The sequence below is a fragment of the Stigmatopora argus genome, chromosome 2 (genome assembly GCF_051989625.1).
Source record: "Stigmatopora argus isolate UIUO_Sarg chromosome 2, RoL_Sarg_1.0, whole genome shotgun sequence".
NCBI classification, from domain to species: Eukaryota; Metazoa; Chordata; class Actinopteri; order Syngnathiformes; family Syngnathidae; genus Stigmatopora; species Stigmatopora argus.
In genome coordinates this window covers 11,270,795-11,297,607 of record NC_135388.1, presented here as the reverse complement: position 1 = coordinate 11,297,607, position 26,813 = coordinate 11,270,795, and the positions used below count along the sequence as shown (strand labels likewise).

General features: G+C 39.4%; 1 protein-coding gene across 7 annotated transcripts; it reads left to right on the top strand.

Annotated features, from left to right (window-relative positions):
• Window positions 1–710: 710 nt before the first annotated feature.
• On the top strand, window positions 711–26,461 carry nfat5b (nuclear factor of activated T cells 5b). 7 transcript variants are annotated; one of them, XM_077624210.1, is made up of 14 exons: window positions 711–1,017; window positions 1,106–1,186; window positions 10,166–10,288; window positions 14,922–15,546; window positions 16,748–16,934; window positions 17,202–17,392; window positions 18,045–18,217; window positions 18,680–18,814; window positions 18,892–18,944; window positions 19,843–19,975; window positions 20,205–20,273; window positions 20,623–20,714; window positions 20,846–22,517; window positions 23,414–26,461. In XM_077624210.1, the coding sequence occupies exons 3-14, from the start codon at window positions 10,234–10,236 to the stop codon at window positions 23,653–23,655; spliced, it is 3,627 nt and encodes a 1,208-aa protein (XP_077480336.1). In that variant the 5' UTR covers window positions 711–1,017; window positions 1,106–1,186; window positions 10,166–10,233; the 3' UTR covers window positions 23,656–26,461. The 7 variants fall into 7 exon arrangements, with proteins under 7 accessions (XP_077480336.1, XP_077480327.1, XP_077480321.1 ...); XM_077624177.1 differs by lacking the exons at window positions 711–1,017; window positions 1,106–1,186 and adding exons at window positions 8,086–8,278; window positions 8,701–8,936 and having other exon boundaries at window positions 20,849–22,517; XM_077624168.1 differs by lacking the exons at window positions 711–1,017; window positions 1,106–1,186 and adding exons at window positions 8,087–8,278; window positions 8,701–8,936.
• Window positions 26,462–26,813: the final 352 nt, after the last annotated feature.

Sequence of the window (26,813 nt, the reverse complement as noted above, 5' to 3'; positions counted from 1 at the left end):
GCAGTCAATGTCACGGCTGTAAATGCTCGAGTTACAAGGGGTTCCGGTGTTCGTAGTTCATTTTGAACTTGTTTTGTAAATCACCCAATTGAGTTACGTACCCTTAACACGGAGCCTCTTGGCAGGGTAGAAATCAAATTTGCAACCACAATGATTGATGAATGAACCAGCCTCCCACGCATGTCTTTGGGATGTGGGATCAAACTGGAGTACTGGGAAAAACCCACACAAGCCGAGGGAGAACATGCCAGCTCCACACAGTGCACGATCTCAGAATTGTGCAAACCACTTTACTGTCAGTACTGTACTCTTTGTACATTTGATTCTCAAAAATACTTTGTAAAAATCTAAATTTGGTGCTAGTAACATATACATATCCCTTCAGTTCGGTCATGATTATTGTTTCTGTACATTTGATTCTCAGAAATACCATCTAAAAATCTAAATTTGGCGCAAGTAACATCATGATTTTTGTTTCTGTGGCTTTTTTTGACTCAGTGCTATAAAGTTTGACAGCAACACCGGATGGGATAGCGATTGCACAACTGTACACGATGTAGTGTCCAAAGCCCGTTGGTGGGGTGACGTGTTGCGTCACCTGTGTGGGCGTGACCCCCGGTGCCACTGGCACGGGTCGTCGGCGCCTTGAAAGTGGCTGGAGAGTGCGGAGTGAGGGGGCGGAGACTGTCGGAGATGGGCGGAGACTGGGCTGTGGGCGAGGATGTGCGTGCAAGTGAGCCCCATTGAAAGCAGGCAAACAGTCGTACTAACATTCGACCATTTGAAAGCACGTCAATGCGGAGACGTGGGCAAAAGTTTGGATTTCTCTTTTGCTTTTTCTTCCACCTCCCACTCACATTAAGTGCAGAGAGAAGTGGCGACGACGTCGTTGCGCTTTTGCCAACCCAGTGCCCGGTTTCCGCTCGTTCTCTTGAGGGATTGCGATGCCCTCTGACTTCGTCGCACTTTTCAGCGGGGAGCTCGACCTCAATTTGCCCGGTTCCTTGCACTCCAAAGGTAACGACCACTCACTCACTCACTCGTGTCTTCAAATGTCGACCCTTGGCATGAACTATCTATCTATCTGTCTCGTCTGACACCTGAGGTGGCGGCGAGCCCACCTCCAGAAAAGGAAGAAGCACCACCGGTCAGACAAGTTTTGGCCTCTTTGACTGAAAACTACTCGGTGTGTACACGAGTTGACACATAAACATAAACGTGTGCTCGGCATGGGGGGCCTAAACAAACTCTTAGAGGATGGAGCAAGACTCACATTTTAAGTACTATTACGACATTTACACTTGCTTCGCCTTTGCATTCTAAGTAAGACTAAGAAAGCTACTTTAACTAGTGGAAAGGGAAAAAAACAGTGCAGTACTTGTGTTCTATTGATTGAACTAGAGCAGTTTCGCCTGCTTTTACATTTAATAGTTGTTCTACAAAAAAAAAACCATTGCTATCAACTCATTCACATAGATATGAAATCAATTTAAATGGTTATGGTTTGAAAAAAACTTTTACATTGCTGTCAACTCATTCACATAGATATGAAATCCATTTAAATGTTATGGCTTGAGAAAAAACATTTGGACGGGAATAGACGTCCAATTCAATTTAGGAACATTTGTAACCAATGACTTAACGCTACTCATTTATAACTATCTCTACTGTTACCACAAAATGTGTCCCATAATTTAAAGTTCATGTTTGAAAGAACTTTTTGTCACTAGTCAGACTGTTCAATACTTTATTAAAAAAATATTGGTACACTACTAAATCAAGTGTAACCTATTGTGATTTCTTCAGATTGTTTGAGGAAATTTCTGTACACTACCAAAAGAACAAATGAAGTACAACCCCATCCAAAAAAGGATGCTGGTGATAACTGTGCGGTTTTGTTGTGTGTATTTTGTGTGTCTTGCTGGCACTCAAGCAAGACTATAAACCCCCCCCCCCCCCCAAAAAACAAGCAAACAAATATACTCACATTGGTGCTCTCCATTATAACAGTAGCTCATAGTCTTCAATCAGTGTAGTTTTGCTTCAGTCGCAGGAACATTTATTTGTCCCACCTTCATGGACACAATTCATTGGCTTCTAATGGCAATGATAGAAATCTAATCAATTTTAACCACAGGTTTTGGCAGCTTTCATTTGGTGCTACCCGTCCATCCCAGTTCGAATATGTTGGACGTTAACTGTCGTCAAAGGCACTAAAACATGGATCATTGATTGACGTCTGTCACCGCCAATGGCAGTCAATGTTTAATACATGAACAGTTGCATGTTTAACAGCTTTTGGAACATTGCAAAGTTTGTCTGAACATGTTCATATGAAAATAAATGACAAATTTGAAAATGCAATTCCTGTAGAAATTTTGGTTGAATGCTAAAGAGCAGATATTGCATTTAAATGCTTCAGAATTGAACTGTCAAATTGTATAATCTTCCACAACAGCACCATCTGATCACCAATATAAAAACTAAAAAAGCTATCTTAGAAAACGAATTAAACATAAGACCGCTTTCAACAACAGCCCATTCCCAAAATACAATATTGTATTAAAAATGATAATCGAGGTCAGTTTGATATATTTCCATAAGAAATCAACTTTTTCATGATATTCTCATTTTTAAAACCAATGGAAAAGTACTGTGTATTCATTACCATAATAAATTTCCAGGGTGGCCCGGTGGAACTAGAGCCTCACAGCTCTGGGGTCCTGGGTTCAAATCCAGGTTGGTCCACCTATGTGGAGTTTGCATGTTCTCCCCAGGCCCGTGTAGGTTTCCTCGGGGTACTCCGGTTTCCTCCCACATTCCAAAAATATGCATGGTAGGCTCAATGGACACTCTAAATTGCCCCTAGGTATGGGTGTGAGTGTGCATGGTTGTCCGTCATCTTGTGCCCTGCGATCGGCTGCCCACCGATTCAGTGTCCCCGCCTCTGGCCCGGAGTCAGCTGGGATAGGCTCTGGCACCCTGCGAGATCCTAATGATGGTAAAGCGGTTCAGAAAATAAGATGAGATGAGAGAGATACATTTCCAAGATATTCCAGTAGATTTTTCTTGTATTTTTCTAAATTCTTGGGAGCCTGTGTATAGTGTAGAAGGTGAAGATGTCGACCCCAAGTGGACAACAATAATATCTGCTCAATACTTAAAAAAAAATTGTTTTCATAAAACTATCTTTTTCACAATAAAAACATTAAGTTAACCTTTTAGTCAGGACAAAGAGCACATCATTACATGAACCTTAAAGTTAATTGGCAAGTCTTCTGGGAAAGGCACTCGTGCACCATCCCTTGAGCTTAATAGACTGTGTCTGCCCATTAAATGCGAATGAATGACATTCTCAATTACAAAGGCAACTATCTCTTAAATAGTTTTTGTTCTTATTGACACCCAACCAAAGGCTGGTCAATCATTAAAGAACCGGCTGTGCGGTGCGTGTGCAAAGCCAGGCTTAAATTGCTGTATTAATATTGACTCTGCTGTGTTAAGCAAACTGACAGACGTGAGCTTGAAAATACTTGATTTCCTAGAAAAGTTATGATATCTGATGATGGCGAAAAAGACTACACAAACTGGGTTGAAACATAAAATCGGGCCTCGTGGCTTCCAAAAATCTTGGATTTCTAACCAGGTGACACCTGAATTTTGTTTCTTTTAGAAACATTCATGCCGGACATTACTAAATGGTTTCCTGTGACCTGTTCTCAATGTTGTACTCGGCTATCAAAAACATTTTCATACAGGCTGACATCTTAATTATTGGAATAGATGACAACATCCGTTTTATTATCCCCACAAATAACACTAAGATGTGTCTGTCTGCCAGTCAAATGCTTTACTTTTTCACCCTCGCTATCTTTTGATATTTATTGACTTAATCATTGACTTTAAACAAACCCTAGTAAAAAGACAAATCTGGTTCAGGTCAAAATATCACCTGCTCTGGTATTTACTGCACACTTGTGACTTTTTTTTCGCACAATTCAAAAGTGCGAGTGGTTTAACCTGCTGTGTGACAATGTGGTCAATACAAAAGAAACTTGAAAGCTCGGAGACAGGGAATTGAATAGTACACACTTGTGTAGACCAAATATTATTGTGGTCCATGACCCATAATGTGTGGTCTACATAAAGTGGACGACGAGTCTTTTATAGGGTTATGTTATTTTTTGCTTGCTTCATAAAGTGTTAAACAAACAAAGCACATAAAATGAGGGTTTTCAACATTATCTGTCACAAGTGTAAGACAAAAGTCTAAAACAAAGGGATGTTTTTTCCACAAAATTTGAATTGGTTTCTAAATGATACCACATTTCAAGTGTCGAGATTCCTGTTCAAGTGTGCCCAATTTTATAAAACTCTTTTATAGCAAGCCCCATACATCAATTTGAGCTGGTGGTCAAGGATTCTGCCGCAGGATGTTTGACAGAAAAAAGCCACTTCTTGTTTGAGTAGTTAATCTCATTATTTTACTTTGATCATAATTAGTTTTCATGGAAAGAGTTGCTTTAAAACAAGCTGCGTCTCGCCGTTTAATGTGTTGAATCCATTTCGAGGTTTGTGGTCTGCTGAGTTGTTTTCCATTTGTAAACAGACTAGGCTAGCGTGAAGATTTTGAATTTGTCTGACTGAGATCAAGCTTCCTATCACATGACATTGGATTTGTGAATCAGTTGCGAAAAACTTAGGTCACCTGTGAGATCTAACATCTCATCCTCACGTTTCTCTCCACAGCGAGACACATCTGACGTCATTAAATATTAAGTTTGGGCAATCTTGGCTATCTTCAGACTACATTTCTCAAATGCTTAATCTCACGTTTGAATGTTATAATATTTATGCTAAAACCAGATAGTGACTTCCGCCATATGTAAAACCAATTGTGGCATCCCTTTCTAGTTCAGACCACTAGCTGGGTTCATTCATTTATTCATTCATTTTTCTGTACCGTTTATCCTCACAAAGGTCACATGACTAGCAGAGTTAGATAGATCAAAACTTACTATCTATGGAAAATGATCACATTGTAGCATACAATTTAGTACATAAAAATGGGAGATTTACCAACATCAAACTTTTTTTGTAAGTTGTGATGGCTTTATGATGCTGTATTTCTCAGTGCCAGTCAAACTAAGAGGTGACCTGTATTTTCAAGTTAAAAACAAGTACGACATCGTGAAATTGTATTTTTGGGCAGTTTTAAAATTAGAATTTACTTAAGGCCATTTTGCTCAATCGTAACACAGACTCGTAGTCATTAAAAGTCGGGAAAGATAGATATTAATCTGGTGCATGGTTAACTCGGTGAAGATATAATTGTTTATTTTCACTTCGACCTTGTTCTTACAAATGTTTCAGTTATCGTTACTTTGGTGGAAAATCGGTTGCTTTGAAATGGTTTTTAAAAAAAAAACGAATTAAAATGAGATTAGGATAACATGCTTTCTATACAAAATGACTGCTTTGTCCATTTGTGTAACAGAAGTCATGGTTGCAGAAAATCTCAATGTCATGCACATTAAATCTCCACCATTGGGCTTTTTCTTTTAATTGAACAACACTTCAGCCAATTTATGTCAATTTACGATGCCCATCGGACTTAAGGCTCTTATTTCTTTGTATAGGACGGTAACTCATGATGTGCAAATGTTTGGGATACCTGACAGCGACATCGATGGTTGCCATATTTCAGTACTCTTTGTTTCCGCCTTTTTTTTGGTCATTTTCCATCCAATGAAAATGTAATCTAATAGCCTTGTGGGCACAGCATTGAGAATAGTCACAGTTAAAAGTAGAGTGTTGTTAAGTACATTGTTGACTTGTAAGGCGATAACCATCATAAAGAAAATCCTGTTTGTGTTTTGAAATGTGGAATGAGGGTACTGACCCACTTTCTACTTGCAAAACATAAAAAGTGTCAGAAAAGTTACTGGACAGGATATTTAAAAATACAACATAAATTCTCCTCTTGATGGTGTGATGGTGGTAGTATGTTAATGGTGGTAAATTTGATTTATTTACAGTGTTGCAGTATACATCTGTATAGATAAAAGTCTGGAGTGTTTCCATTTATTCAGTTGGTGAACTGATACGGCTTAAACATCTGACAAGTGTACAGTCTTTTCAATTCTTTAAGTCCTCTAACTCTCCTTGTGTACTTCACAGCTACCAGCCCGAGGACTCACAGGATGCAAGTTAATTAAGTGCTTGGACTCGTGATTCATGTTTCAGTAGCAATATTTGAATCATTAACCCAGAATATTTGCTCCTGACCAGCACATATGTTTCCATGCCTTTGAAACATTCTAATAATCAAACTGGATATATTATATTTTGCTATGTTAATATTATTTATAATTCATATGCTATGTTGTGAATAATTAACCAACTTTTTGGTTTAGTATGAAAAAACATTGAAATTTATGACTGACACTTCTGCGTCACAGAATAGATGTTGTGAAAGCAAAATGCAATCATTCCACTACAATAACAGTGAGGAAGCAATCAAAAATGCAACATGGTTTCTATGCTAATTTGTCCAGTGAGGTAATGTAGACATTTAATTTCAGGATTTCAACAAAAATACTGTGACACACACAGATCAGGCGATTTTTAGAATTTATTTGTTATTCTTAGAGCATAAGGGAACCCCTTCAAAGTCTTCTAGGCTTGCTGCCTGTTTGAGCACTACATTTGATCTCTCTGCTTTTGCTTTAAGGCTGTTATTGTTTTGAGACGGCGTCTCACGTTCTATTTTGTGTTTCTATAGACTACAATTCTCACTCTTCTCTTATGACTTAGTCGGTGCCTCAGGATTGAACATGTTGGCTACTAAAAACTCAATGATTTGAGCAGTTGTATTGTCTTCATTTCCACTTTTAACTCACAACCAGAGATCAAGAGTTCAATCCGGGCCAATTTCTACCTTCCTGTGTGGACTTTGCTTACATGGGTTTTGTTGGGGTACTCCGGTTACCTCCCATATGTCAAAATGATGCATGGTAAGGCTTTTTGATCACTCTAAATTGTCTTTAGGTTTGAGTTGGAGTGGTTGTTTGTCTCATTGTGCCCCATGATTGGCTGACAACCAATTCAGTGTATCCCCCTTTATGCCCACAGTTGGCTGGGATAGGCTCCAGCACCCCCACGATGGAGAATGAATGAATGAATATTAAGTGCTAGTTTCACAACCATGCCTCCTCAATGTTGACTCAATTAAGTAGGTCACATTGTCGTTCAATGATGTCATCCTGTTGGTGAATGTGTGCATTGGTTGCGAAAGGTTTTTCCTGTTGCTTTAGCATCACTTTCCGGTGACTCAGAGAAATGACCGGGATGACGCTAGAGTCGGTTTTTGATCCTTTTAATTCATCTGTAGTTGCGTACTTCAGGTTTCGTCATAGTATGTAGTATGAGAGCCACCATTTAACAGTTTTGCATTCTTGTGTTGGATTATCTGTATTCTTTGGGAAAGTATAAGCAGCAAAATAACGCGAACATAAACTTAACCATATGCTGTGCTTTTTGTTAAGCTAGGCCATCGGTGAATACATGTGACGTTGGTGCCTGTTTTTTGCATTGATTCAAAACTTGGATTTCACCATTTAGAGATGTTACCTGGCAGATTATGAGACTATATAGTTCATCTTGAACATCTGTGTATCATTGTTGTGATTGTGTTTTTAGTCAGGCGGTTCCATCCCTAAAAGATAAAGTGAAGGGATATTTGGATACATTTCCTTTTCAAAATTTTAATTAGATGATTGAATTTTGGTTCTTCACGAGAGAGATTCCACTTGTCCAGTGATCTCTGTTGCTATGGATCCACTGGCAGCCTTCCTGTAGGCTTGGCTGTAAACATTTCAGGGTTGTTGTACAAGCTTTGCTGCAGACATCAGCTCCAACATATTGACACAGCAATCTTAACTTTGTGTATCTAATCACTCTACAAATTAGACAAAATTCCCAGGATACATTTCCAGCTACATTAAAAACAATGCATGTTAAACGTTATTGGACTTTTTTTGCTTGAAGGAATTCTGCACGATTTGTAATAACCTGTTGGGCAAGTTTAAGTACGGACATGGTTTTATAATCATTGTCATCACACAAGTCACGGGTGAGAGTAAAAGGTAGGTGGAGTGGAGGAGGTGTTTTCATCGGCCCCCCAAAAAACACCACGCCCTAGGTGTTGGGACTAGTAGGAGCAGGCAACAGGAATGTGAAGGTAATGAATGGGAATGCATGTCTTGACGGTCACATGGTGAGTGTGTGTGTTTTTTTAAAACCTGCAACTCTTACCGTAAGACAACCTGACTCAATGTAGGAAGATTAAGTAATGAATGGTTAGATTTTTTTCGGGTGTAATCCTGCTTGCACCAAATTGTAATGCAAACTAATGTAGTGATCCGAAGGGGACGTATTACCTTGATTTTACCCGTATGAGTATTTGAGAATAAATTGAAATCAAGTCAAGTGAGTAGAATCCTTTACGATAGTGGCCAGTGACAGTAGTGGCCCTCTGTGGTGAAATGTGTGCATAACATTACTACTAAGCTAAAAGCCAAACATGAAGTGATGCAGTTGGTTGTTGTTTGTGCAGTTGGAGTGAAAGGGTGAGTGTTTTGTCCCATGCCAATGAAGAATTGCACTCTGTCTGCTTATGAGGAAACAAATATTCAGCAGTTTTCACTTTTTAGAAACATCCAAGGCCTGTGGAAACACTTTGAACAGTCCAGCCAGTGATGGGAGACCAGTGAGTGGAGGGAACTGTACATATTTTCTGCCTGTGCGGTTGGCAATGTGTTTACAGGAAGGGCTGCCCAGTCGGCGCACATGTTGCTGCATGTGCAGTCTGCGAGTGAGCCCCACAAGACCTGGAGCTGGGGACAGGCATAAAGTTTTTGTATGGGAAGTGGCAGGTATGAAAACAGCACAGCCACAGTCAATCCGTGAGTCAACTATTTTGTTTATGAAGTTCAAAATTAAGACCCCCTTCTGGGAATCCGCATTCCCTACTCATCTGAGTAGAGCTGTGTGAGACCAAAGGGCTTTGGCAGTGATGACGCATAGGCCGCTTTCAGTATTTCCTGGGTTTGGGTTTTGTACACTCGGAGAAGTAACAATGGGACGGTTGAGTGTCTGATAATCGCACAGAACCTGAGGCCTCAACTGCAAGTAATTAAAGCTAGATGTTGCCAGAGTCGAGGCAATTTTTGGGGGTGCTTTGGTTCACACCATAATATTTAGTAGATAAGGCATCAGGCTTCTCTAGTAGATGTGTTGACCCAAGGCATGGAGTGGACGTGTTGGACAGCCCTATCGCCTCTTGTAGTAATAAGATCTGTTTTTGTTCACACGCATCAGTTGCTTTGACATTTTGATACGAGTTTGATATCATTACACTGGACTCAAGTGGACATCACTGCAGACATTATTATTTTAGCTATGTAACCTATTGTTTCAAGATGGTTTGCTTAAGATAACTAGATTAGGTAACACTCATTTGAGCTCAGACCCACGCCAAGTCCAAACAGTCCTGATTTGTGTCGGTCGGGTACTATATTTTTCTGAGAAAAAAAAATTGTCCTGTGAGTAAAATTTCTATTTATTTGTCAGTCACCTGCGATAACACGAACTATATTCTAATACCATATTCTTTAAAATGGAATGTAATTTTCATTTTAGGGAAAAAAAAGACAACTGATAAAAAAAATCATTGCTTTCATCAATTCACCCCCCGAAAAACGTTCTTTTTATATACACACAACCAAAATAAAGAACATCTAAATGTGTGTTATCAATGAACCTAATAAAGATTGATATATTAACCTAAACATAGGATCATTTTTTAGTACATAGAAGGATTTTAAGACTACTGTGAACAACAGTTATACCATTAACTCTTCCTGTCTTATGCTCTTATTTTGAAAGACAAAGAAGACAAAATGGCTTACTTGGCGATTCACATTCATAAATTGGACTAATAAACATCACACAAAACAATCTAGTAACGCACTCTGATAACAATTTTGACAGGATGCTGTAACTATAATTAGAATCATTTTTTGGGGGTTATTGATTTTTTTTAAATTATTTATATGCACACACTATATGTTAAATTCTGTTTTACTCCTTTTATCTCCCCCAGAATTGGTGTTTGACCTTCTGCCCAGGGAGCTGCAGTTACCTTCCACCATCCAACACAACCTATTAACCATGAGCCAAACAAGTGGTGGAGAGGCCGGCCCCCCATCAACTGTTTTAGCTTCAGGTAGGATCATTATATTCTTCATTTTGAGCAAGATAAATTGTGACAAATTCCACAAAACAAAAGAAATTCTCTTTTAGTGGTGTTTTGGCACCTCATCATGTATGGTGATATTTATAAATATTTGCCTGTGTTAAATATCAGGCTGTGTTTGGAGTCATCCATGCACCCTCTACACTGCAAATACTGTACTGAAAAAAGGGAATGTTATGTAATGGGATACAGTAAAATATTAAATATTGCCATATTTGCACATCTGTTATTATAGCCTATTTTGTTATACACATATAGCTGTCATATACAGGGCATATTTTATATACTGTATTTTAACTCTTTATAAGGTACTCATTTAACTCATTGGCTGCTATTGTCAAAACTAGATTCCAATCAATTTGCGTGCCTGAGGTGGGCAGCAAAAGTTGAGCATTCTCAGCCAGTCCTACCAGTTTAAGTGACGTAGATATTTATTATCATCAGTGGCAAGCAATGAGTTAAATACAATATGATTAGAAAAAAACACACGCGCACACAAAATCAGGATAGCGCACAGACCTCCAGTCCGACTCAGACGCCAGCAAGGTGGAGGTTCGGTACTGGTATGGGCTGGCGTGACCGGACGTTTGGTCGACGGACACTTGGTCCCCGGACGTTTCGTCGAACGGACGTTTGGTCGACCAAGTGTCCGTCGACCAAATGTCCGTCGACCAAGCGTCCGGGTACCATGGGCTGGTATCATCAAAGATGAGTTTGTGGGGCCGTTTTGGGTTGAGAATGGAGTCAAGGTCAAATCAAAGTCCTGCTGCCAATTTCTGGAAGACACCTTCTTCAAGGAGGAAACAGTCTGGGTCCTTCAAGAAAAAATGATTTTCTTGCAGGACAATGCTCTATCACACACATCCACTTAAGTACCCCACAGTGTGGCTGGCAAGAAAGGGCCTAAGGGAAGAAAAACTACTAATTACATGGCCTTCTTGTTCACCTGATTGAAACTACATAGAGAACATGTGGTCCCTCATCAATTGTGAGCTTTACAAGAATGGAAAACAGTCCACCTCTCTGAAAAGTGTCTGGGCGGCTGTGGTTGCTGCTGCACGCAATGTTGATCGCGAACAGATCAAAACACTGACACAATCCATGGATGACAGGCTTTTGAGTGCCTTGCAAAACAAGGTGGCTATATTGGTCACTTATTTGTTTTTGTATGTCAGAAATGTATATTTGTGAATGTTGAGCTGATATATTGGTTTCCGTGGTGAAAATAAATAATTGAAGTGAGTATATAGGGTGCAAATATAACCTGTTACCCATCTCGTTCCAAAATATCTCACCATTTTTGACGTTTCAGATCCCGTCAAGTCCCTCTTCTGAACCATTTTGCCAAGGGAAAGGAAGTTGCCTTATAATTATGCACAACTGATATAGGGTGTCGATGTCATTAGACCATACGCCTTCTCATTACAGATATGCACATCACTTGATATGCTTAATTGGTATTTGGCTTTTGAGGATGATGTGGTTGAAATTCTCATTTGCCTCATAATTCTGCACTCCCTGTATATTTGATTTGTATTAAGTTGCCTAATAATTATGCATAGTAATCCGTAGTCACCTGCACACTAAAAAAGCTCAAATTAAAAAAGAACCCATACAACTCCCAAACATATTCAATAAGTCTTTTGTGTTCAATGATAAAATGAATCCTCAAAATACAACTTGCCTAATAATTCTGCACTTCCTCTAAACCAAGGGTGTCGAACTCGGGTTGGTTCGCGGGCCGCATTAACGTCAACGCCATTTCATGTGGGCCGGATCATTTTAGATCTAATATTTAGATTTTTTTATTTTTTTATAATTGGATTAAAATAACTGGATCAAAAGCCCTAAATAGTCAGTTTTTGTTTATTTGAGCTTTTTTTCTTAGTATTGGAAAATGTCTTTTAATCGTGTTTTTTGTATTTCAAATGGAAACAAAATATTTTTTAAAGTGGAAAATGGAAAAATTTTGTATATTTATTTTTAGATTTTATAAAATGCTTTTTGAACTAAAAACACAAAAGAAAAAAAATGGATTAAAAAATTGTAATGATTGATTTTAAAAAGGGGAAAATCAGGAAATGTAATGTACATCTGTCATTTGAATTTGATCCTAAAATAGAAACATGATTTACTTTCTCGGGCTGCACAAAATGATGCAGTGGGCCAGATTTGGCCCCCGGGCCGCCACTTTGACACTGGTGCTCTAAACTATCATGGGGTTATTTAAGGCAATAACCAGAGTGTATTTTTGTTTTGTCTTATTTTACCAACGTGTAAAGAATTAAATCAAGGGTGTCCAAACTGTTCCACAAAGGGTTGCAAAAAGGGTTGCAATGAGTGCAGGTTTTAGTCTAACTGTTCAAGAGGACACTTTTTCATTAATCAGTTGACTTTGCTGCTTGTTCCAGAAGAAACCTCATTGCTTCAACTGCGTGTACTCAATTGGGTGGAACAAAAACCTGTACCCACTTGAGGACCAGTTCGGACACACCTATGTTAAATGATTTAATTCGTGAGACCACTTCATGTAACATGCAGTCATTATTGTATGTGTTTTGGGTGGATGGTGTTTGTGCTTTTTGGTCCGCTCCATTTTACGTTTTGTGGCATCTATATACAATTATATATAAACCTATAGGTAGGGGATCACTGATAGACATTGCACAGCACCACAAAATGGCAATATCTTTTACTAATGGAAAACATCTATGGTCGCAGAAAACAATGGTGGTTGTGTGGAGTTCCACTCCCCACATTCTTGTCTTTATTCTGGCATTCATGCATTCATGGGTTCCACAAAAACATGTCACATGTAGTCAGAAGTCATTTTACCACAGGTTAATTTTTTTGCTTGAATGAATTTAGCATTTAGGTTAGAATTCACATTAATTAGTCACAATTTAAAAAATAAAAAAACACTACATTTTTTAAATATTGTGACACCACAGCGTGACACAAAAGTTGCATTTATGCCAAAACGGAAGTGTTTTAGAAGCTGGAATCTTGTTGTGCAGCATATGTTAGATTACTTAACAACCCCACTCTTCCCCATTCTTCATACAGCTCATCATTTCTAAATTACAGTGTGTGGCCATGCTGGACCAACTTTTTTTTCTCCACAAACAAAACATCTTGTGTTTGTTTATACAGAAATCTGACATTTTTGCTCACGCTTAAGCCCATATTTCTGATTCGCTGTCTCATTTTTATTCCAGGAAGTTCCCTCTGAAGCAGGGAGGGTCTGCATATAAAATGGTCTGCAGTTCTCTGCTTCATAGGTCAGAAGCTTGTTTATTTTGTCTCTGTGGCTACGTTGAGTCCTAACAAGGCAAAAGCACCATTTTTTTTAAATCCTAAATTCAAGCTCCGATAACTGCCATGCCACATTTTGAACCTCCATCATATTGTTATAGAGACAGATTTGCTAGTCCTATTTTTAATTATTGTACGTATTTATTTGTTCTTTCTATTATTAGATCACTCATTTTAACAAAGTGGGTTCATGCTACATTTTCTTTTTAATGATGCTAATATTAATGCTGTAGTTTTTTTTAGGTTTCTTTGTTTTATTACAGTACACATCCTTAAATATCAACACTGCTGATGCTCATTTGGCACAATTGTTTCAATCTCATGCCCATCACTTATATGATTTAGTCACCGAGGAGGCAGGTGGAGTTGGAGGGGATCAGGGAGTAATTGCTTACTATCATGCTGACTGAAGTAATTTAATCTAGGCAAACGTTTTGGATTAATCTTTGATACAATCATTTTAAGAATTATAAATTCAGGTAAAGACTATTACAACTTCATGTCCCATTAACAATTTCATCCCCTTAAATAACTTTAATAACATGAACTTATAAGTAGGGATACACCGATAACACTTTTTTTAAACCAAGGCTGATTTCAAGTTCTGCTACTTGAGTATGCATTGAGAGACAATGATTTTTAGATTTTGACACATTTGACATTTTAAACAACCAACTTTTTTAAAACAGTCTTGCTATGCATTCCATTTAATGAAAGGCTTTCCTGTTGAGTGGCACCTTAGACTGATTGCTTTGTAGAAGGATTACATGCATACTGTAGATGAAGAAGGATGTCGCCTAATGGATTCATATTCCATTTAACATTTGTATGTTGATTGCATAATATGGATGCAACAAAACCAGCTGACCGGGCTACTGCACTTAAACAAAAACACCAGGACTTCTTTTCTCATTTTAAAGACGCATATAGTTTCGGAACAGATACTTCTACTGGAATTGGTGTATCTATACTTATAAGCAAAGACAGTTGTTTTATGCAGTTATTTTATCCCTTGGTTCATGTCATTTTAGAATGTGGTTTAAATGATTCCTATTATGTCTGTAATATCTTAGTTTGAATAGAAAGCTAAAGTAGCTCTTCACATGGAGCGAATCAATGCACAGAAGCTATCACATAATAGAATGCGTTGGACAAAGGGTTGTAGATAACTGAGGCCGATTTAAAGTCGTAATGGAGAAACAGAAAATCTAGGTTCTGTAATGGGACAAATAGATACCAGTTGCACCATTTTGAGATGGTATTAACTTTCCAATTATTTGCACTGTAGATGGCTTGACCTCCTCTATGACCATGGATGGCCCCCGCAGTGCTTGTTCCACCTCTTCCAGCACCAGCAAGCATTGCAGTTGTCCAGTCAGTGACCATGCTCACTGTGGCAATGTGGAGCCAGAAGACAACAGGATTTGCAGAACTGTACCAGAGAGCTTCGGTGCCGAAGTTGGTAATGGGAAGAGCAATGGTGGTGGTCATTGCCTGGCCACCACTGAGGTTGGAGGGGGGATAGGTGTGATATCGCTGGAGGACCAGCCCCATCAGCACATGATGCCCCCGAAACGCCGCACCGAACTGAACATCTCTCCGCCTCCACAAGACTTACTCAGTGATAGTCACATGTCCTGTCAGGCAGAAACATCGTTAGACTCGGAGCACAGCAACAGCATTTGGATGGAAGACTCCCTCTCCAACTTCAGTGTCATGAGCACAAGCTCTTACAACGACAACACAGAGGTGCCGAGAAAGTCGCGCAAACGCACTCCGCGACAAAGGCCAGGGCGCAAGACTTTACTTTCCAAAGCAACCAACATGGATGTTTTTGATGCGGACAGTGCCAAAGGGCCACACTTTGTCCTTTCCCAGCTTGGCACGGATAACAAGACTGGACAAAAAGGAAGGTTTGTACGTATACCTGTAAATACAAGAGCTACATGCCTGTCAACTTATAAATTTTCCCCGTATTTTATACGTTTTTGATCATTTCAAATTGTGTACAACAACTTTTGTACGGGAAAAATAGTTTTTTGTAAAACCGATCTCGTTTTCCCCTCGGTCACTGGTAGCAGACGAAAACGTCATCGTTGATTGCTAATGTCGTCATGCTTTGAGCAAGATATGCGCACGTGCGTCAGTCACTTCTGCCTTGTCACTAAATAAATATAGTGCATCGTCAGCAATGTACTTAGACAGTCAAGCTGTCAGCGACATACAGCGACATCTGCCGAATCTTGAATTTAGTGCATACAAAAGTAGCACCGATTGATTAGGGTTGGGGAAATTTTAAGACTTTTAAGTGCGACCTATGTGAGTAAATAGTGTTGCATTTGTACAGTTTATTACCACTTAAGGGGAATTGCAATCATTTATAAGGGGAGCAATTGGCCGACGTTCCCAGATATGGAGGAATGATCATAGCCCCTTTTGATTGTTGGCCAAGATTAGACCGTCACACTCATCCATAGATTCATCTCATCTCATTTTCTGAACCGCTTTATTCTCACTAGGGTCGCGGGGGCTGCTGGAGCCTATCCCAGCTGACTTCGGGCCAGAGGGACACCCTTAATTGGTGACCAGCCAATCGCAGGGCACCAGGAGACAAACAACCATTCACGCTCACACTCATACCTAGGGGAAATTTAGAGTGTCCAATCATATTAGTTCTGCACTCTCTCTGTGTGAACCTCAAACAGAAGCAACTTGCTTCTATTGCTAACTGTGAAATACTATAGTTCTATTAAAAGCCAAGAATAATAAGTGTGGATTAAATGAAGATACAATGCACATGCGTGATTAAGGGCGTCAACATTCCTGGCCATACCATGGCAACTGCATAGTACTTTTACTACTGATTGTTTAAGGTTGGTAAGTAGTTACTTTATTGATCCCGTAGGAAATTCTGGGGACGATACAAAGGGAATGTTGTCAGCTTTGGCCATCATCCAGAGTGTGGTCAGCTGATTTTTGGGAGTAAATGAGTTTAATGGTTTCTCGTTGGCAATGAGTAAAACAATAGGCCTGGGGTGATGAAATGTGTTAATAAAACAAGGCAAAAAAAACTCCCCTTGGCTGTGTCAACCATTCTCTTTGTTCTGTTTTCAGTGCTAAAGAAAATTCTCAGACACCTCGTCAAAAAGGAGTTCTATCGATGCATTACCCATCTAAGAGTGAACAGAAAGAACTGAAGATCCTCGTTCAACCAGAGCCTCAACACCGGGCCCGTTACCTGACGGAGGGCAGCAGAGGGTCTGTCAAAGACCGCAATCAGCAGGGCTTTCCTACAGTCAAGGTAACTTTTGAGCAGATGCAGATGAAAACAAAAAAAGCATATTCCAATGAAACGATACCAACCACCAAGGGGGTAGACTTCAACTAGTATAAAAGTATTTAGGTAAGACTAAAGACGTAAGACTTTTAATAAAAGCCTAGCAGCCCACCTGGTTTATAAAGCAATGGGTGACACCCTGCAGCTAGTATTCCAAAGGTACATTAGATATCAGATACAGTATGAATTTATTTCATCTCTTATTTGCTCATTTTTGTAAATGTTTTACAGCTAGAGGGTGTGAATGAGCTAGTTATCCTGCAAGTGTTTGTGGGTAATGATGCTGAGCGCGTGAGGCCACACGGATTTTACCAAGCTTGCCGAGTGACTGGCCGTAACACCACAGCCTGCCAAGAGGTGGACATTGAGGGCACGACTGTCATTGAAATCCCCTTGGAGCCAAGCACCAACATGACCTTAGCGTACGTATTTTCTTCTTTTGAGTCATCACGCTTACCATTCGTGTGCAAAACATATGACGCTTAAAGGGGGGTTTACTGTTAACCTACAGACAGACCTGTTTGTGTGTTGACTTCAGATGCTCTTGCCCATTCTTGTAGTAATGTATTTGCCATCCTATTGGTATTTAATCCTACCCATTGGAGCAAATTACAAGATCTCATTCGTCATCTCATTTTCTGAGCTGCTTTATCCGCACTATGGTCGCGGGGGGTGCTAGGGCCTATCCCAGCTGAGTTCGGGCCAGAGGCGGGGGACAACTTGAATTAGTGGCCAGCCAATCGTAGGGCACAAGGAGACAAACAACCATTCATGCTCACACTCATACCTCGGGGCAATTTAGAGTGTCCAATCAGCCTATCATGCATGTCTTTGGAATGTGAGAGGAAACCGGAGTACCCGGAGAAAACCCACGCCGGCCCGGGGAGAACATGCAAACTCCACACAGGTGGACTGACCTGGATTTGAACCCAGGTCCCCACTGTGAGACCGACGCGCTAACTACTCAGCTGCCCTAAATTACAAGATGTACATCCAAATGTATTAAATGGAAGCGGTGAAGCACGTGTCTTGCTATTGCATTAAAAATCAAACTCACATTGAGTCCTTGTGCAGTGTGGACTGCGTTGGAATCTTGAAGCTTCGAAATGCCGATGTGGAGGCTCGAATCGGAGTGGCGGGCTCAAAAAAGAAGAGCACTCGGGCGAGACTTGTGTTTCGGGTCAGCATCCCTCGCCCAGACGGTTCTGTGCTCACGCTTCAAACACTTTCATCTTCCATCCTATGCAGTAAGTGAATCTTTTTTAAGCAATTTTTTTGTCAAACCTGAATACGAATATATCAACAATTTTGCTCTTTCCTTCTAGAAATCCCTCGTGTAATGTTCTACCCAGTCTTAGTTTCGAAGGCTCTTTATCCGTGTGACATGAGTTCTGTAAATATTCCTCATGTAGTGTGTGATTACAAACGGTAAGAGGGTGTGGTTGGCTTTATAAACAGGAAGGACGGTAAAGGCCTCAAGAAAGTTAATTCTGTTGAATTGACTTGGGAGGAAAGAAAAAAGGAAGAATGAAACAATAGAAGTGTGGCACAGTTTCCACTGAGCCAGCACGCGATGCAGTTGTAGTTTTCCGTATGAGTGCAATGGATAGTCTTAAAAATAGTTTGTCCCAGGAAGGTCCTTTTTTTTAGCATCTGGCATGTTTAGACATCTACCGTGAGAAAGAATCACCTACCTGCTCTGTCAACAGCTCAGCCAGCAGGGTTGCCTGAGATCCTGAAGAAATCATTGCACAGCTGCTCGGTGAGAGGTGGAGATGAACTCTTCATCATTGGAAAGAATTTTCTCAAAGATTCCAAAGTCATATTTCAAGAGAATGTTTCTGGTAAGAAAAAAACTGTTTGCAAATGAATAATTACACGACCGCAATGTTTTTAATTAAAATAGCGTTTTCTCTTCTAGATGAGACATCTTGGAAGGCGGAGGCTGAAATTGACATGGAGTTATTTCACCAGGTTAGATTGATCTGTTCTTGTTATATTACAACCAAGTAATTGGTGCCAACCATTAAAAAGTTAAGTCGAAGCCCTTTGAGATTTTTATGGCGATTTGGATCTAATCATCTTACATGGCTGCTGTTTCAAAGGGTTGAGTGGTCTCTTTGTATTGTGACCTAAATACACAATTTTAGAGTACCGTGTTTCGACACTAACAGTCTTGACCTTTGCTATTGTAAACAAAGCAGACTCAAGGAACAAAATGTAGGGATATTTATTTAACAAGGTAATCCGACTGAGATCAACATAGTTTGTAAAGCTAACAAACATTAACATGCACGATAAAAACAAAAACTATTACTAGCTAGACAAAAGCAAACCTTTAGCAGGAAGGTCCTATGGTGGATACCTATAGATTGATAACTGGCAATTGAATTGTAGATGTCCAGATTTTTAATCATGAGGGGTGAGAGAATCATACTCCTAAAAAGGGTATAATAACAGTTTGACAGTTAACACAGAATTTTACGTCATTGCATTCCCAATTCATTACATTTTATCTGCGCTTTGCCTTCAACATGTGGTAGGTGGTGACTAACTGTAATTCACTTAAAGGCAGTTGCATTGTAGGGGAATTGCAAAGGAAAGTGTCATTAAAAATGATTGAGTGAGGCTTAAGATAAAACATAGTGAGTAATTTCTTTTAAGTGCCTTGTTTGGAGGACAGTAAAACATTAAAATTGATTAATGATCTTCAAATACAAATTGTACTTCCTATTTAGCACCGTGACCTACCAAGTGAATAAAGTTTAGAAGTATTTATTTTTAAATCTCATTTTAGTTCATGTTTTGTATGTATTTTTTTTAATTCATCCATGTACTTGTTCTTTTTCTCGACTCCACGTTATGGCACAAGAATCATTTGATAGTGAAGGTTCCACCTTACCAGAAACAAAGTGTCACCTCCGCTGTGTGTGTGGGCATTTATGTGGTCACCGTTGCTGGCAGATCCCATGATGTGCAACCATTTACATACAATCCAGATTCAGGTTGGTTTTACACTTATTCATTAATAAAGTACATTTGTTCGTTCAACACGACATCAAAACTTATTCGCTGCCATTGACAGCAATGCGGCTAGTTCAAACGGATAGGACGTCCATTGACATCAATTGCTGCGAATGAGTTCAGGTTGAGCAAGAAACTTATCAGGGGTCTTTTGAGCTCACACTGTCCCTTCCAAGTCATGAATAAAAATGTGATTGCCTTCTTTTACAGCAAACACTGAAGTATTTGTGAAGAAAGAGACATCTTCTCCAGTGAAGATGTGTCCCTTTGATGACCAACGTAAAGGGTTTTTCTTATTGCATCCATTTTAATGACATCTTTTCTGAAACTTATCAGTACTTGCAATTCTTTAGATACATTTTTAATTATCAAGGCTTGTGAATGAATTATTTAATTCTAATATCTTATTATTGAGCGATTGTGTCTCACAATACATGCCTGTTACTGTAACATTTTTATCAAGACAGTATAAGAAAGCATTGAACCACACATGCTAGATTTGACATTATCATACATATTTGACTGTTCTGTCCTTGCCTCCGTTGTTGAATTTTTTATAGCATAGTCAGCTTTGAAAGACATTAACATAATATGTAGTGGTTAAGCCTTTCCATATATCATTTTGCAGTTCGGATGCCTCCTTTGTTGCCTCAAGTGAAAAAAGAGGAAGTCACTCCCATGGAGGTCACCAACAACCTCCAAAATTCTGCGATGTTCAAGGTGATGAAATATAACTTGGTTGGATTTTTATTTTACGTGTATGATTTTAAAATGTTACTTCTATCTACCTATTATTCATAGCAAAGCGGCCTCTTGTGTTAAATGTTTCAATTTGTCATTGATTCTACCAGCAGTCATTGGAACTTTGTTCAGCCCAGCAAAACACAGAAATGCCTGTGGGCCATCTGAATACCAACAGAGAATTTTCCAACACGATGCCACAGACCTCAGGAGAACATGAAAAGAGCCAGGCCCCCGTTTTTACTAACACGGAAGCCTTATCTGCTATCCAGCCAAGAGCGGGTCTTGGGCAAGAGAGGCAAGTAAGCACCAATGGGTCGGTGGTGATGCCCTGTGGTGCTCCTGCACCTCAACAGCATCAGCAGCAGTCGCCCATGTACCCCACAGACGAAGTGGCACAGTTAAAGGAGGCAGTTAGGCAACTTAAGTCTGAAGCGTTCAGGAGTTTGCCACTTCAGACTGACTCCATGTCCAATCAGCAGCACCACATGCAGCACCAACAGATGCAAAACCAACAAATTCAACAGCAGCAAATTCATCAACAGCAGCAGCAACTTCAGCAGCAGCAACAGCAGCATGCGCTAGAGAATCTACAGCAGCAGATATTCCAATCGCAAATTCAAATGCAGCGTGTGAACGTGGAGCAACAGCCCTCCTCACAAGGTGCTCTGCCAAACCAGGGATCACTCTTCCAACAAGCTCAGCAGCAGCAGCAGCAGCAGCAACAACAACAACAACAACCAAATCTGTTTCAGCAAACAAATGATCTTCTTTCTATTCAGACCAATTTTCTCCAGCCGACACCCTCACACCCCTCACCACCAGCGTTCCACAATCCCAGCCCTTTGGGCGAAGCACACGACCCCCTGTTTTGTAGCCAAAAAGCACCGCACACTCCAGAACAGGTGCAGGCCGTGCTCTTCCAAAACTCTATGGCAGTTTTACATTCTCCAGACCAGCAACCTCCGACCCCGAGTCTCTTCCTTCGCCAGACGTCTCTCTCAGCTCAACTGACAACCAGTAGCAGCCAACAACAGCAACTGGCTTTCCTTAACACTCTTCAAACAACTTCCCCCGAGCAACCGTCTGTTTTTCAGGCTCAGACTCAGCTCTCACCGATTCAGCAAGGTGCACCGATGGAGCAACAGCAGCCTTCACAATCTCAGCCACTTTCTCAAACAAGTCAACCACCATCTCTGTTTCAGAGCATCTCTCAGCATCCAACTGCAAACGCTCTATCTTCAGGTCAACAGCAACCACCTGATTTACTATTCTGTAACAACGCCCTGCCTACCACAGACCAGACATCCAACATCCTCTTCGGCAATCAGGGGCCGATGCCTCCTTTGACCAGCAGCAGTCTTGTTTCCCCAGATCCCCAAAACCCTCCTCTGCTTTTCTCCCAGGCCAGCATGGTTACGGTAAACCAACAGGCCAGATCTGAGCCTATGGCCTTGGGTAACCCCAACGACGCACGTCAACAAGTGCTTTTTCAGAATCAGCAGCCGATGCAACTTGGAAATGCCACAAACAACGGCCAAGAGCGGTCCGTGGGGCTCTTCATGCCTCCGCCGAACATGGCCACCATGCAGGGCGGATTGTCACAGGACCTTACACAGTCGGCCATGTTTGCCGCACCGAACGGCGTTGTGACCCTCCAGACGACCACCTCCTCTCCCGTTCAACAGCCCGGGAATCTGTTTCGGTCTGCAGTCGCTGGAAGCATCAGTCAGCCCAGCCAGCCTCAAACACCTGAGCTCTTCATGTTTGAAATTCAGAATGGTAAGGAATTTGAAAATTCACTTTAGACTAAAAGTTAGACATGAAACGGTGTGAGTGACTTGGAAATAGAGACCACTGTGTGTGATGCCAGGGTGTGACAAAAAAAAGATAATGATAGACTTTGGAGTCAAAATAATGCGCGACTATTGTCATTTGCGATAAAGTTTAATGTTTCACACTGTTATATTGTTTTATTTTTTTCCCTTTGAACACATTGAATGTATGTCCCAATTTTGCATTAGTTATTTGGTTTGCCAATAAAATACAGTATATACAGTAATGGCTTGAGATACGAGCTTAATGCATTCCGGGACCGATTTACTCGTATCTCAAATCAACTTTTCCCACAGAAATGAACTAAATACAAATTAATTCGTTCCCACCCTCTGAAAAATCACCAAAAACAGGATATTGCAATGGAAAAACATTTTTATTGGTTCTTATTCACCATCTGCTAACAGAGTAACAAATAACTACCTAATGGTTATGATTTTCAATACCAAAATGAGACATTATTCAGTACAACGCGGAGTGCGCAGATTGGGACCCATTATTTTCCCCTTAATTCTGCCCTGACTAACGCAAAAAAACACGGAAAAAATGCAACGCTCTGCCCAGTGCTCGTAGATATCTTTACACGAGAGAGATGCGGCGAGAAAGACAGTGCGCTGTTATCATAAGCAGTCTCTTGTATCTCAAAATTTGTCTCGTATCTCAAGGCAAATATTTGCTTGGAATTTTACTCGTATCTCAAATTTCTCGTATGTTGGGGCACTCGTATGTCAAGGCATTACTGTACAAGTTTTGAACTACAAAAAAAACAAAAAATAAAACCTCTGCGTACCTTTGTGTGACCAAGTTGGTAAACAAACATTTTGTTATCTACACTCCCGCAGAATGTGGTCAGCTGGTGAGCAGCCCGGGAAACACTCTTTCGGATCAGATCATCGCCATCAGCCAGTCTGGTCAGAACCAAAGAGAGAGCGAGGCTCGCAATCAGTCGCTGCTCAGTCAGTCGTTGTTGCAGTCAGTGACTACTCAGAACGGTTTAAATGCCTCCCGGAACATGGAAAAGATTGATGACCTCCTTGTCAGTTGCCTGCATGAACCCAGCAGCGGCATCAGTCGTTCGTACTGATTTTCAAAGAAGTTCCTAATTTTGTCTATGACTTTTTTTTATCATCAAATCTAAATGAGGCGTAAACAATCGTTTAGAGGTTTGCACATGTGACTGAGCCACCATTGTGTTCTGACAGATTTATTGTATCCTTGCGTGCAAAATTTATTTTTAGTATATCTATTCAAAAATTGCTCAACATGAATTAAATCTGAGTGAAATACATGTGTATCCAGATTACCGAGAACAGTACGTCTCATGTAGAAGTTTCCCTAAAATCCCTCTGTTTTCAGAAATTTAAGGTTGATAGGTAAAGAAAGTCCGAACCCAAAAAAAAATGTGTAGAAGTGTGAATTGAGATTAAGTCAAACAAGATAATGCAAAGAAACTAGCATGAAAAGCAGCGTGAGGCCTTTGGGAAAAATATACTTGGGATCTCCACTTATTGGAAAGTTACGACATATTTACGTTTTAGGTTTTGTCACAGAAGGATTGATGAAATTAAGGTTCATTTACTATACATGGGACTATACAAACTACAATTAATATGGAACAAGTGCAAACTTCTACATGAAACTCAACACTCCAGCCTGTTTTGCTTTAGATCTCGAACCTCAGAAAAGTAAGGAAATGCCAACACTGTGCCAGCCAACAAAGGCTATGTTCTAACGACAGGTTGAATTGACCCAAGCCTCTTCTTGATACCTTTGTCATACTCAAGTGAGATTCTCTCAATGCATTAGGTGGTCTGAACGTAGCCTTGTTTGCCAACACTGAGCTAAGAGTCTGGACATAATTATTGCTACCTGAGCCACTGCTTGACAACCAACAATGTATGTTACATACCCTGCTTTGTCATTTTTAAAAAATATTTTTATATCACCAAAAAAACTCAATCAGAGGCATGCAGAATTTTTAACATCTTTTGCAAGATCATTTTAACATTGCCATCGGTATTTTAATCACGGTCTTAGTTTGGAGAGATTTATTAAATGCTAAACTACAGACTGCATTACCATTCTTCATTCATTATGTAATTAGTTTGCTCTTGTTGGCTGGCTTTGTACAAATCCTGATGACAGGTCAGTTGTATGGCCCGCATGCATGCATTAGTTTTTTTATGTTTCTTTTGCTGTATATAAAAATCAAAATAGCAATACAGCTCTTCTCATTGTTCCTTGGATTTTAATCGTGCGTTTTTTTGAGGGGGTTGGGGGCTGTCGGGGATTTTTAGCATTTTTGGGGCTGGTCTCTGACAAAATACTTAATGTTCAATTTTATTGTTTGTTTGTTCCTGTTTTATTTCTTTCTTTATAATAAAAAGGCTGTGTTTCGAATGCAATTGCAATGATTAACCTGCTAAAAATAGAAAAATGGATGATGTGCCCTAGTAATAGCAGTCGTTGTAGTAGTAGTGGTAGGAGTAGTAGTAGTACTAGTAGAAGTAGTATGTTTTATTGCTTTGAGCAGAACTGTTTTCAGTTGGACATTACTAAAGAAGGAAACCAAAAGCCTTGTGGTATTGTCTCTCTTTAAATATGTGAAACTGAAGATCTCTATTGTTAAATGATTATGATTGTATTTGTTTTGTGTTTCTCTCCTGTAAATCTTTTATTATGAGTATACTCTATTAGTTTAGCCTATGTATTTATTTATGTTTCATTCTCAAGTATGTATTTAAGTTTAAATATAATTGAACTGTGACCATTGCTAATCATCTGCTGATTCGAAACCTTGAACTGATGCTGAAAAGTACTTTGTGAAATCATTTGGACACACCTGCTCTAAAATGTTTTTATCAAACTTATTGGGGATATTTTGTGCCAAACATCACTGATTTCTTCTTTGGAGGGAAAAAAGAACAATCATTTTCAGTATTATGACCATTACAAACGGATAATTGTCAGAGTAGCGTTATGATTGTACATAATACGTAGTTGAAAGCATCTCACTGATATTAAGATGCATCAAATGCACATTGTGGAGGTTAACATTACATGAAGTTCTCATTTGTTTCTTTCAATAGAACAAGCGGTTTTCGTTACAAACCTTAATGCTCTACCAAGTATAATTTGCTTCAATGTGTACAAGCGCTTCAAACTATAACTTTAAATATTGTAGTGAAAAAAAGCTTGTAATAGACGATGTTTGGCTCTTTTAACACTCCGCTTGCTTCCCAATGTTGGTTGAGAAGGTGCAAGCTAGGACACTTTAAATGTGCTAACAATGCTCTACTGCAGGGAGGAGAGAGATGAGTTATCTATGAAATGTCTGTAATGAATTTAACCCATTTGTTCTGAAGTATCCAATGCATTTGTCTGGACATGGATAGAAATATTTTCAGAAACTGCTATGCAGCGAAACTGTAAATGTAGATCAGTTAAGTTTTTGTATATATTTTTCTACAAATCTATCATTTTTAACACTTTCTGGGGAACTGAAATAATTTTTCATCCCAATATTTAAACTTGTCGAGCTTTAATGGTTTGATTAATTGCTTGAACTGATTTTTTTCAAACTGTTTTTCTGTGCCCTTTTCCTCATAACTGTAATATCAATGTTCTGAACATAAGCAGCGGTGCTTTGATTTCTTTGAGGTAGAATAATCGTGGCACATTATCACGATGATTAAAAACAAAAGAGAGCTATTCTAATTAATCACATTTCATTTGTTAGTAAGAATGTTCTGATGTTTTTTTGCTTCCTGAATACATATTTGATAGCTTCAAGGTTTCTCAGCACAGTGATGCACTACAATTAAATTCCTTTTCAGTTATAAACAATGAACAACTATCATATGTTCGCTAATAAAAACATGTTCAGCCTTTGTTGGATCCATTTTTCTGTAAACTTGCTGCTGTCTATATTAAAAATATAAAACAAAAATTATGAAGCCTTGTTCCACCACAATTTTTTATTGAATTATTATTAAGTATGATGCCAGTTTAAATTAGATCATGGAATGATTTTTATTGCATTTTTTAAATACAATTTATTGCTATAAGTTGAAAATAAAAATATGAAACATACAGTGATTTTAGTATCATTTGAAGACAGCCTAGTTGGGAATCATTTGGAATTGGCATGGTTGGAAGTTTATGTACGCATGAACTAAATATACATTATCAGAGCGACTACAGTGATACTAAATAACCTAGTAACATAGTTAACGTTAATAT

What these genes read in the sequence shown, in the direction of transcription:
- nfat5b (XM_077624168.1), top strand. Translation starts at nt 8,250, where the DNA reads ATGGGAATGCATGTCTTGACGGTCACATG. An exon ending in ATCAACTGTTTTAGCTTCAG is followed by an intron (nt 10,289 to 14,921) that starts GTAGGATCATTA and finishes TTTGCACTGTAG; the next exon opens with ATGGCTTGACCTCCTCTATG. An exon ending in AGCACCAACATGACCTTAGC is followed by an intron (nt 17,393 to 18,044) that starts GTACGTATTTTC and finishes GTCCTTGTGCAG; the next exon opens with TGTGGACTGCGTTGGAATCT.